General features: G+C 41.0%; 1 protein-coding gene across 1 annotated transcript; it reads left to right on the forward strand.

Moving 5' to 3' along the window:
- Positions 1-1,321: 1,321 nt before the first annotated feature.
- Positions 1,322-11,805, forward strand: MPZL2 (myelin protein zero like 2). Its single transcript, XM_060017879.1, has 6 exons — positions 1,322-1,586; positions 2,565-2,731; positions 2,997-3,207; positions 5,992-6,139; positions 9,435-9,510; positions 11,746-11,805. Exons 1-5 carry the CDS (start codon positions 1,529-1,531, stop codon positions 9,496-9,498), a joined length of 648 nt encoding a protein of 215 aa, XP_059873862.1. The 5' UTR covers positions 1,322-1,528; the 3' UTR covers positions 9,499-9,510; positions 11,746-11,805.
- The last annotated feature ends 1,659 nt before the right edge of the window (positions 11,806-13,464 follow it).

The following is a 13,464-nucleotide window of genomic DNA, read 5'->3' on the forward strand; positions in this document are numbered from 1 at the left end:
TTCTCTCCTCTTTTGCTTTTCTTCTTCTTCCGTAATCTGCCTCTCTCTTGGTGGAATTTTCTCTTTGCTTCCCTCTTTATGCTGTTTTATTTTTTCTAGTTAGCTTGCCCCTTCCTCCCCGTCCTGGAAACTTCTTTGTTCCAGGGTTTCACTAGGAGACTTTATGAATCACTAAAGAGTTTCTAGATTGCTAATCCAGGCATGAGGGCAATTTGTTTCTTCTGTTCTAGGTTCTGGTCAAGCCTACTTCTTAACTGTGTGTGTAATCTTCATCCCCCTCCTACTGCTGTTTCCACGCTGCTTCATTAACCTGTAACAATTACCCATCGTCCTTCCAGACAAGGAGGCACCTTTGCTCATTTAAAGTCCTCAACGCTTTAGATTTCTCAGACAGATGGCTGCCCCCAAAATGGCAGATAAAATCAGAGCTACAAAAAAGTTATTAGGAAAAACTTTTCCTTGAGAGTCCTCTGTCTGATTGTTCACATTAGCTATTATTTTGTGGAAAGAGAACTAGATTTAAGAGTCAAAAAAGGGGACTTAAGACTGTGCATTTCCATTGCAGAGGACATGGGTTGGATCCCTCCCTGGCTGGGGAACTAAGATCCCACATGCCGTGCGGCCAAAAAAAAAAAAAAAAGTCAAAAAAGTTCCAGTTCTGCTACCTGTTGGCTGTGCAAATCACTTCTCTGGGCTCTTAGCGTCTTCACTGGTGAAATGGGAATGCCTCACGGCAGTGTTGTGTAGATAAAAGCACTTTGCAAACTGTCTTGAGATAGGCTAAATGAGCTGGGATGATGTCCTGATTCCTCTTTAAATCCTTCAAACGTAAAGGGTCATTAAACACTGAGATTTGTTTTGGTCAGTCTATTTTACGTGGGTCTCGGGGAAAGCTAGCAGCTAGAAAAGGTACGGCAATCCTTGTGGTAACATTTGGCTAAAATTGAGGGTATAAACTGTAGGACTTCTTGAGCACAGAGGGTCCTAAGGAATTCTGATTACTTTGGATTTGGAAACCCAGTTTCCGCTGCTGTGGCCCAAGGGAGGTGCTTTGATAAGTGGAATCACTGCAGGTAGGTTCAGCATTCACTTCTCAGACGAGCCTGAAACCTGTTTTTAAAAAAACGTGTGTGTGTGGGCCAGAACCAAAGCAGCCTGGGACATTTCAGACGGGCACCACCTCCTCTGGCTGTTTTCAAGGCCATCCAGAGGCCAGGGTCCAGATAAACTGAAAAGTTAAGACAGGACTGCATGGGACTTTCTACAGGCGCGCTTGTAGCACAGAGGGTGGGAGGGAGGAAAGGAAGGAGGGAAGGAGGGCGTTGGGAGCTGAGGCCCCACCTTTCACTCCAGCACCGGCAGAGCAGGAATGACTCACAGGCACGGGTGCTCAGGTTCCCATAGGTGAGGGACTGACTCCCCTCTCCGGAAAAACGCAGTGCGCTTTCCTCCTGGAGTGGCCTTGGCGGGGTGCTGGAACGCTCCGTCTGCCCGGTCTGGTCTCTGGGGCCAGGGCTGGGTTTCCCTCATGTATGGCAAGAGCCCTACGCGTGCTGTGCTTTTTCTCCTCGGCATACAGCTCACAGGTAAGAGCTCGCGGGCTTCTCTGAGCCTACCTCCTTCACTGCCTACCCTGTAAAGTTAGCTAATTGTTGAAGAAGTTGCAAGAGCTTTGGAGCTCTTTGGAGCCTGAGCCACAGTTGCATTTCATTTTAGTTTTGACTTTAGTGAAACTGAAGTGGTGGGTTGTTTGGGGGGAGTTGCTTTTGGAAAAACAGGTTTAGGTGTGTTCTCAGGTGCCAGTGATTCAGGCACAGAGAGAGTTTTCTAATCTCAGGTTACACACCATTTTTTGTGGTTACTCTCAACCTCCCACTGCTGGCAGAACCTAGCACTTCGATTTCTGTGTGTGGGTCTTGCCTGGGGCTCTCGGCAGCACTGGGAAAGCTGAGATTGTTAAGGAGAGAGACCCACTGGGGCTTTGTAACTGCCCCAACATGCACATTCTAAATGTAAATATCATGCTAAAAAAATGTCATGTGGTATAAAGGTGCCAGTGGCGCAGGCAAGCTAAACTGTCTGGGACTGATTAACTCAGTTTCTGCAGAAGACTAGGAACAGTGTGAAATTCACACAACAAGGACACTTTCTGGAAAATACCTGCTAGGGGACCATCAGACACATAACATACAATGCTTAATCTGAATACATGTCTAATTCATGTTCTGATTAGTTCTGATGGTTTGTTTCTGCTTTCAATTTTATTTGCCGATGTTTGTAGTTTGCTTACAGCAGTGTTGAAGTGGGTACCATGAGGCTAGGGTATCATGCTTTGGAGAAAGCGAGAGCGCTGTGTGGTATTTGTAGTTGTTTAAGGAATGGGAGGGTGAAGGTTGCATGTAGGTAGGAGTATGCAGACTCTGGATGAAGTGAGTTTGAGTGAGAGCTGAGGCATCTCAGTTCTGTTTGATGCCCTACTCATACTTTTATTTTGGTAGTGTCAGCAGAAATTCTCTTAATACACATCTCTTGTTAACCCTTCCTTTCCCTTTTTTTCATTGCAGCTCTTTGGCCAATAGCAGCTGTGGAAATTTACACTCCCCGTGTGCTGGAGGCTGTCAATGGGACCGATGTTCGGTTAAAATGCACTTTCTCCAGCTTTGCCCCTGTGGGTGATGCTCTAACAGTGACCTGGAATTTCCGTCCTCGAGATGGGGGCCCTGAGCAGTTTGTAAGTAAGGGTCCCTTTGTTAGGAAAAGAAGCCAGTCCATTTCTCCTTGCCCTTCCTGTATTTTTCTTAGCAACAAGCACAGGGTAAAGCTGGGAAACAAATCAACAGACAGAACTGAGAGGCTGGCGAAGGGAAAGCAAGAGGTTCTTGCAGGAGAGCTGCAGATGGGGCAGTCAGGCTTGCTGGCATTTCTCTTCGGGTCCTGCCATCTCAGCCTCCCTTCCCAGGTACCAAATAAGACCTTTGGCCATTTCTCCTCTCTAGGTTTTCTACTACCATGTGGATCCTTTCAGACCCATGAGTGGGCGTTTCAAGGACCGGGTGGTCTGGGATGGGAACCCTGAGCGGTACGATGTCTCCATCCTCCTCTGGAAGCTACAGTTTGATGACAATGGGACATACACCTGCCAGGTGAAGAACCCACCTGATGTTGATGGGCTGATAGGGGAGATCCAGCTCAGCGTTGTGCAAACTGGTAGGTGATGCAGAGAAAAATCGTTTTGGAAAGCGTGAGAGCTTGTAGAAAAGAGAGGGGCAAACTTTTGTGATGGCTGAAAGAGTAGAGAGGGACCAACCCTTTGGATCTGGAAACTGCAGAGGGAGAGTGAAGAGTCCTGGGGTAAAAAAGAGGAAGGCTTTGTTTGGCTGTGGAAAGAAACAGAAAATAAAGGGACCTAAGGAATCTGTTACAAAAATGGCATTGAGATCGTGAAAGGGAGAGGAAGCAACCCTCCGATAAAAGGCTAACACAATAGGTCCATTCATTCACTCATTTATTCACAAGGTACTATTGAGTACCTACTCTACATCAGGCACTGTCCAAAGTTCTTGACATGTACTATCTCATTTAATTCTCTCAACCACTGTTGGAAGCAGATCCCAATAAGAGTAGTTATTGTTTATTGAACACTTCCCATGTGCTAGGGGATTTACATATCATATCTAATCTTTACATATCATATCATTTTATTGTGCTCTTAGTGTGCTCCCCCCCCCACCCATTTTACTAATGAGGAAACCAATGCTCATAGAGGTTAAGTCACTTGTCTAAAGTCATGGAGCTCATAAATGGAGTCACTCAGAACTCAAACCCAAGCATCTCTGTCTCCAAAATTGTGCTCCAAACTAAGGCCCTGTATTGCCTGCAGTTCTGTAAAGGACAACCTGGAAAACTGCCAGACAACAAAAAGCAAAGACCATAAAGCTTACAAGTTGTAAATTTGTGTTTGAGTCACTGCTAGTTTACCAGCTGTAAATAACTTTTCTTTTTCTCCTGTAAAGTGAGAATAATATGGCAAAAATTATGGTGAGGATAAAATGAAGTAATGAAAATACTTCTTGAATTGTACTGAATTGTACTGAATTGTACTGAAAATTATAATAATTACCATATATTGAAACTTTAGTATGTGCAGGCACAGCGTGGAACAATTTACATGAGCGATTTTAGATTTTATAAGAACTCAAGAAGTGAATATTGTTGTCTCTATTTTACACATTGAAGAAACTGAGGCTCAAAGAAGTTAATTACCCCAAATCACACAGGACCTGGTATTTTTTTTTTTTTTTTTTTTTTAGGACCTGGTACTTTAACCTAGCTGTCTCTGCTGTATGTTCTTAACCAACACACAACATTACTACCCAAAACGTAAAAGCCTCTACAGTGGTATCATTTCCTCCTTTCATTTCTAGTATCATCCTTCAAGGCCCTATCAATAGAGAGCTGTATGACCTTGGAGAAGTCATTTGAGTATTGAAAGAAGTAATGTAATGTCTTTGGCTCTCAGTTTCTTATCCTGCAAAATGAACAGGTAGATAAGAACACATGGTTCTTCAACATATTGGGATCAGTACTCTTAGAGAACCTAATGAATGCCATAACCCCTGTTTACCACAACAATGTACACACACAATATGACATGGATTCTGTGGGCTTGTGCCCTGCCCACCCCCCATCTTCCTTCATAGACTCCAGGCTGGGAACCCCTGGGCTAGATATTCTCTAATGTCTTTTCTGGCTCTGAGGGTTCATTGAAATTTAAGTCAGAAATCAAGGTAAAAATTAAGAGACCCAGGCTTCACAGACTCTAGCCTGGTTTAGGGACCCTTCCCTTTGGGTTCTCTCTTGCATCATATATCCACTAGACTATAGTTACTGATTTACTTGTCTATCTTTCCAGTGGGCATGAGTTCCTTGAAGGTAATGTCTCTTTTGGCTTTGTATTTCCATCAGAGTCCCTGGAACATAATAGGCCCTTAATAAGCCTGAATAAATGACTGACTGCATGACAGAGGAGAGAAGGATTCGGGGAGAAATAGTTTAGACACTGGATTCGATTAGGTCAGCAATAACTTTACCCCACTAGGTAGATCAACTGGCCAAGTGGTTCTCAAACTTTTAGCATGCATCAGAATCATCTGGAGGACAAATTAAAACAGATTGCTGGGTGCCCCCTGTAATTCATTAGGCCTGGGGTGGGGCCTGATAGAACTCGCATTTCAAAGTTTTCAAGTAATTCTGTAGCTGCTACTCCTAGAACCAAAGTTTGAGAACCACTAAAGTAGTCTGTATGCTTTTCCTACTTTTTTTTTTTTTGGCCACACCACGCAGCATATGGGATCTTAGTTCTCCAACCAGGGACTGAAACTGCATCCCCTGCATTGGAAACACGGAGTCTTAATCACTGGACTGCCAGGGAAATCCCTGTATGGCTTTTCTACTGCTACTAGACTTTACAAAATTAATATCGTAGAAGAAAGGAAGATTTCATTTAAAGATGAAAATACACCCTTAAATGATTCCATTTAAGGAATAATATCTTGGGACTTTCCTGGTGGTGCAGTGGTTAAGAATCCGCCTGCCAATGCAGGGGACACTGGTTTGAGCCCTGGTCCAGGAAGATCCCACATGCCGTGGAGCAACTAAGCCCGTGCGCCACAACTACTGAGCCTGTGCTCTAGAGCCCGTGAGCCACAACTACTGAGCCCGTGTGCCACAACTACTGAAGCCCACGCACCTAGAGCCCGTGCTCCGCGACAAGAGAAGCCACCGCAATGAGAAGTCTGTGCACGGCAACAAAGAACAGGCCCCGCTTGCCGCAACTAGAGAAAGCCCGCACACAGCAACAAAGGCTCAATGCAGCCAAAAATAAATAAATAAAATAAATAAATTTATTTTTTAAAAAAAGGATGAATATCTTTAGATTTCATTATAGTCGTCCTCTTTTCAGAACCCCAACTTGATCTTTTCTCCTTACAGTACGCTTCTCTGAGATCCACTTCCTGGCCCTGGCCATTGGCTCCGCCTGTGCACTGATGGTCATAATAGTAATTGTGGTGGTCCTCTTCCAGCATTTCCGGAAAAAGCGACGGGCTGAAAGAGCTCATAAAGTGGTGGAGATAAAATCGTAAGGCTGGGCAGTTCTGGGAAAGTCTTCTTTTAACACTGTTTTATGGCAACTCTTGGTATTTTATAGTGGGGCTAAATAATTGTTGGACAGATGTTCTTCCTCTTGAGTTAATCTTACATAACAGAATTCAAATTCACAGGATGGATAAATTAGGGTGTGAATTAGTAACTTTAGCTTTTTTTAAATTGAAGTGTAGTTGATTTACAATGTTGTGTTAGTTTAAGGTGTACAGTAAAGTGATTTATATATATATATATATATATATATATATATATGTATGTATGTATTCTTTTTCAGATTCTTTTCCCTTATAGGTTAATACAAAATATTGAATATAGTTCTCTGTGCTATACAGTAGGTCCTTGTTGGTTCTCTATTTTATATATTATAGCGTGTATATGTTAATCCCAATCTCCTAATTTATCCCTCCCCACTCTTTCAAACAAACAAACCGTAAATTTGTTTTCTATGTCTGTGGGTCTAGTAACTTTAGTTTCTTAATTTTATAGAAGATTTTATATAAGCTTTCTTTACTATGCAGGATTTGATATTATAAAAATTTACTTATATAAAGCTTTTCTAGGATATTCCCCACTTTAAAAAAAATTAATTAATTAATATTTGGCTGCGTTGGGTCTTTGTTGCTGCACACGGGCTTTCTCTAGTTGCGGCGAGGGGGGCTACTCTTCGTTGCGGTGCGCGGGCTTCTCACTGCGGTGGCTCCTCTTTGTTGCGGAGCACGGACTCTAGGCGCACGGGCTTCAGTAGTTGTGTCAGGTGGGCTCAGTAGTTGTGGCTCTCGGGTTCTAGAGCGCAGGCTCAGTAGTTGTGGCACACTGGCTTAGTTGCTCTGTGGCATGTGGGATCTTCCCGGACCAGGGCTTGAACCCTTGTCCCCTGGCGGATTCTTAACCACTGCGCCACCAGGGAAGTCCTGGATATTCCTCACTTTTAATGTAAAGCATACATTTCTAAGAACCACTGGGCTGTCGGCAGGGGCTCTATGAATTAGTGCCTAGCAAAGTCAGCCATGCTGATATAAGGTGCATAATATATTTTTTTATTGAGATAAAATTTACATATAATAGAATTCATTATTTAATGTTCACAAAGTTGTGTAACCATCACCACTAATTCCAGAATATTTTCATCACCTCCACAAAAGAAACTCCATACCCTTTAGCCACCACTCCCTATTTTCCTCCCTCACCTGCCCCTGACAACTACTAATCTGCTTTCTGTCTCTATGGATTTGCCTGTTCTGGCCATGTCATATAAAGGGGATCATACAATATGTGACCTTTTACGTCCGGCTTCTTATTTATTTATTTATTTATGGCTGTGCTGGGTCTTCGTTGCTGCGCGCGGGCTTTCTCTAGTTGCGGCGAGCAGGGGCTACTCCTCATTGCGCTGAGCGGGCTTCTCATTGCCGTGGCTCCTCTTTGTAGCAGAGCAGGGGCTCTAGGCGCACAGGATTCAGTAGTTGTGGCTCACGGGCTCTAGAGCACAGGATCAGTAATTGTGGCGCACGGGCTCATTTGCTCCGCGGCATGTGGGATCTTCCCAGACCAGGGCTTGAACCCGTGTCCCCTGCATTGGCAGGCGGATTCTTAACCACTTTACCACCAGGGAAGCCCTGTCTGGCTTCTTTGACTTAGTATAATGCTTTCAAAGTTCATCTATGTTATAGTACTTCATTCTTCCTGTGTCTGCATAATATTCCATTGTATGCATATACCACATTTTGTTCATCCATTCAGTTGATGCACATTTAGGTTTTCCCCACTTTTTGGCTATTTCGATTAATGCTACTATGAACATTCATCTACAAGTTTCATGGGCATATGTTTTCAATTCTCCCGTGTATATAACTAGGAGTGGAATTACTGGGATATGTAGTAACTCTGTGTTACCTTCTAGAGGAATTGCTAGACAGTTTTCCAAAACAGCTGCACCATTTTATATTCCCACCAGCAATGTATGAGGGTGCCAGTTTGTCTACATCCTCAACAGCACTTGTATTGTCTGTCCTTTTGATTATAGTCATCTAGTGGGTGTGAAGTGGTATCTCATTGAAGTTTTCATTTGCATTTTCCTAATGATGCTGAGCATCTTTCCATGTGTTTATTGGCTATTTAAATATCTAATTTGGAGATGCACCTATTCAAATATTTTGCCCACTTTAAATTTAGGTTATTTGTCTTTTTATTGTTAAGTTTTAAGAGTTTTTTTTTTTTTTTTTTTTGCGGTATGCGGGCCTCTCACTGTTGTGGCCTCTCCCGTTGCGGAGCACAGGCTCCGGACGCGCAGGCTCAGCAGCCATGGCTCACGGGCCCAGCTGCTCCGCGGCATGTGGGATCTTCCCAGACCAAGGCACGAACCTGTGTCCCCTGCATCGGCAGGCGGACTCTCAACCACTGTGCCACCAGGGAAGCCCTACGAGTTTTTCAAAATATATTTTGGAGTAAACAAAAGCGTCTTATTATATATAGGATTTGCAATTATTTTCTCCCCTTCTGTGGGTTGCCTTTACACTATCTTGATTAGTGTCCTTTAAATTTTGAAGAAGTCCAATTTATCTTTTTTTTCTTTTGTTGCTTGTTTTGTTGGTGTCATATCTAAGAAACCACTGTCTAATCCAAGGTCAAAAAGATTTATGCCTATGTTTTCTTCTAAGAGTTTTACAGTTTAGTTCTTACATTTAGGTCTTTGATTCATTTTGAATCAATTCTTGTATATGGTGTGAAGTAGGAGTTCAAATTTATTCTTTTGCAGTTGTAAATTTTCTGCTGTCCCAGCACCATTTGTTTCTTTTCCTCAAGAAATATTTACTAAATAGAATTGATTTTTAAGGAGACTAATGAACCCAACTCTGAGTTGGTTTGGATAGAATACGATCAATAAAGTTGACTTCTAGGTCACTCTTTTTTTGTTTTTGTTTGTTTTATTTTTTATTTTATGCTTTTCTTTTTTGAATAGGAAGTAGAATTAGAGGTAGAATAGTAATGGTAAACTAAGGTGTCTGCTTTAAACCTGGAGTTCCAAAATAATATTGTCTTCTAGAAATATTCTGAAAAGTGTCTAAGTTCAGATACCCAGGGTCATGTGGAGGTATGAGTATTATTAGATAGCGCTAATAGGTTTAGTGCTCTGTAAGCTTGGATCTACTCCCAGGTGCATACAATTCTTCCCCAAATTTGGCGGAATATATCACACCTGAACCTTTGTAGGATTTGCCTCCCTTGCTTCTTGCCTTTTTCCCCTGACATTGGTTTCTGCTTCTATGTTACAGAAAAGAAGAAGAAAAGCTCAACCAAGAAAAAAAGGTTTCTGTTTATTTAGAAGACACAGACTAACATTATTATATGGTAAGGTTCACAAATGGGTTCATTTCTTTCCTTAGCTTTTTTTGGCTGCATTGGGTCTTCGTTGCTGTGCGTGGGCTTTCTCTAGTTGCAGTGAGCAGGGCCTACTCTTCCTCGCGGTGCGCGGGTTTCTCATTGCAGTGGCTTCTCTTATTGTGGAGCATGGGCTCTAAGGCAAGGGCTTCAGTAGTTGCAGGCCGTGGGCCCTAGAGCACATGGGCTTCATACGTTGCAACACGTGAGCTCAGTAGTTGTGGCTCTCAGGCTGTAGAGCGCAGGCTCGGTAGTTGTGGCTCACAGGCTTAGTTGCTCCGCGGCATGTGTGATCTTCTTGGACCAGGGATCAAACCCGTGTCCCCTGCATTGGCAGGCAGATTCTTAACCACTGTGCCACCAGGGGAGTCCCTCCTTAGCTTTCTTATATGGCTCATTTCTACTGTGGATCTCCCAGATTATATGATATGTGTTTCCTGTATGAAATTAGAGGAGTTGGGCAGAGAGATAAAAGGCTTCTCTTGTGTTATCGATGGCTTCCCCTTTGAGTGTGTTTTGTGCAAAGGATAGGAAGCTAGACCCTACTACCAGTAAAGCTGAGAGAATTCTATGATTATTTGAGGCTTTGGGGTTATATTTACCACCATAAAGAATAATAAATTAACTTTCAACATGTAAATAAATTTTTTTAAATGAAAGAATATCTGCTTTTATTCTTTTGTTTTATTGTAACCTAATCATGGCATTTAAGAGAGTGACTCAATAGATATGCTTGACATTTTGACAGGAGAACTTCTGTATTATTTGGAATTGATTTCTACTATTCTCATTTAGTTATTGGGACTATGAATCCAATTTTAGTGGTGTTTAGTTTTGTTTTTCCAGTTTTTAGGTTTATTAGGCTTAAAAGGTAGGATGATTTATTTTTCATATGATCACAATTTCTTCTATTCTCTGAAGTAGGTCCACTATTATTATTTGCAAAAAGAGCCACATTTTTATAGCCTAAAGCTCCAGTGAAAGTTCTCAAGGATTTATAAAATAGAATATGGAGAAAAATGGTTCTATTGTAAACCTAGAAAAAAAATCTGGTGTCAGAGAGATTTTTACCAAGGGCTATACTTAAAATCAAGCAGATTTTCTAATAAGCCAGAGTCATGGAAAATAAAGATGGAGCCTGTTTAAGATTGAAAAAAATTTAAGGATTCCAAAAAAGAGGGGATATATGTATATATATAGCTGATTCACTTTGCTGTACAGCAGAAACTAACACAATATTGTAAAGCAATTATACCCTAATTTAAAAAAAAAGTTTAAAGAAGTAACACAATCAAGTGCAGTGTACAATCCCTGACTGGATGGATACTAATTTGAATAAACTAGTTATAAAAAAGATTTGGGGGGACATTGGGCAAGTCTTAATATGAAAAATATCAATCTGGACAATAGGGAATTATTGTTAACTTTTATTAGGTATAATAAGGGTATTGTGGTTACACAGGAAGATATCCCTATTATAAAAATGCATATTGGAGTATTTAGGGTTAAAATGTCAGTAATTTGTTTTAAAAACTTTAGCCCCCACCAATATATGTATTTATAGCAAATAAGGCAAAAAAAAAAAAAACTTTAAAATTAAGTGACAGTGAATTCCATACACTGCCTTCTTTACTTTTCTGTATATTTGATTTTTTTTGCGGTACGTGGGCCTCTCACTGTTGTGGCCTCTCCCGTTGCGGAGCACAGGCTCCGGACGCGCAGGCTCAGCAGCCATGGCTCACGGGCCCAGCCGCTCCGTGGCACGTGGGATCTTCCCGGACCGGGGCACGAACCCGTGTCCCCTACATCGGCAGGCGGACTCTCAACCACTGCGCCACCAGGGAAGCCCCTGTATATTTGATTTTGTTTATAATAAAGGGGTTGGGGTGATGGTGGGGGGGGGAGAGAGAGAGAGAGAGAGAGGGAGAGGGAGAGGAATGAATGCATGTGAGTGAGCAGCTATGGATCATCCAAGTGTCCATGCAAGGCAGAGACTATGAATTAAGGACACTGACTCAGAGAAATATGTAATAAGGATCAGGAAATTTCTTTTAAAAGTTAAGTTAGAAGAGGACAAATATACTTACGAATATTTTCCTTCACGATGGAGAATAGATCATATATATATGTATTCATAATGCCAGGTACTCCTATTGCACTCTTGCCATATACATTATCCATTTAAACTTTTGTTTTGTATTTCAGGAAGCTGAAGATTTCCAAGAACAAGAACCCTGAGATAAGTTGGTGTTAATGGAAGCTTTTCTTTGGCTTTTCCAGTTGTGACCTGTCTTCCAACCAGCTCTGCAGTATATAACCACCTAGACAAGCAACGTTCCTCTGGTGCCAGCATAGGGCCCTTCTTGAGCAGATACCAGCAGACTCACACACAGCCCTGTTACTAAGGTTTTATTTAATTTCAGAGTACAAATATTGTATTTTTTTCAAATGCTCATTAGCTTTTATATACTAGGAAGCTACATTTTTGCCCTTAAACACTCCTTGTGGATTATGATTTGTATACATATCTATTGGCATCAAATGGGATAAAAGTCCACTTGTGTGTCATAAGATTTCCTTTAATATATTAGTTTCCTTAGAGCAGCACTCTTGCTACTAAAGTTAACATGTTTACTCTTTCCTTCTCACACTCTCAATTAAAAGGTGAGCTGATTCTCCCAACTGTTTTTGATTGATTAACAGAAAATTCTAAATTCAACCTGTTAAAGAACAGTTTGATTTTTATGGCTCTCCTTAAGTATGGGACACATCTTATTTTATTGAATTTCTTTCAATACCCTAGATGGTAGGTTTTTGTTTTTGTTTGTTTTTGGTCAATTGATCCAAGGTTTACAGTAGTACAAGTCTAAACCACAGAGTAACTAGGGAAGGTTACAGAAGTGCTAGTAGATTGACAAAGGCCACCTCAAGATGAATTGCTTGTCACCTTTTTTCTCTGCTGTGACAAGCAATCAACAGCTCAGATCTTTCATGAGCAGTGAATGACTGTTTAGCTTACTATAGTTTTTCCCCCAATTCAATTATTTATAACAACAGAGCAAAATCTATGCTAATTTGTAGACTGGAATCATTAAGCAGTTAAATGGAGTTTCTGAAGGAGTATATTACAATTAAAAAATTTAGGGCTAGTGAAAAAAATCACCCTAAATGATAATAATTTTGTATGGTGTTATACAAAGCTCTGAGAACTGGAAGACATTAAATTTTTTTCTTTTATTTATTTTTTAATTCAGTTGCTTATTTGGGGGGAGGATTTGGTTTGGGGGCAAAGAAATACCAAAACTAACAGAATGTAACCAACTTTTTTTTTTTTTTCTCTTATACTAGTAGATAAAACAAACTTTATAAGTGGGTCATGGAAAGAAGAGTGCTTTTCAAGAAGTGTCTAGTCTCCCAGTGTCTTTCCAAACTTAAGCTACTGCAGCACTTATTTAAAGAATAGAAAACATCTAAATGTTTAGGAACCTCTCCCCCTACCGCCTGCCCCCCATGTTTACAGCTTGATATTTTCAGTTTTCACCAACTAGGTTGAAGATATTATTTCTTTTAAAACTGGAATTTCCAAATAGTTTATCTGTATTTAAAGGTGATGAGCTTTGATATTTTTTCCAACACTAAAAAAAAAACCTGGTATAATTTACATGTGAACCTTGATTCGAAATGCATTCCATACCTGTCTCATTTTGCCTTTTATACTGTCTAAAAAAGTATAGTTTCAGTACCCAGTTTTGAAAGTAAAAATTGGATTTAAAGTCTATATTACCTTTCACATTTTCTATTTTTCTCTATAATTCAACCTTTGAAAATATAGTAATTGGGCATTTCTTCAAACAGATGGCCTGGGTGATGTTCCATAAATGTAACGAGGTAGTTAAAAACTCATGGAAGGTGTTTCCAGCAAAA

This window comes from Delphinus delphis, chromosome 8 (genome assembly GCF_949987515.2).
Source record: "Delphinus delphis chromosome 8, mDelDel1.2, whole genome shotgun sequence".
Lineage (NCBI taxonomy): Eukaryota > Metazoa > Chordata > Mammalia > Artiodactyla > Delphinidae > Delphinus > Delphinus delphis.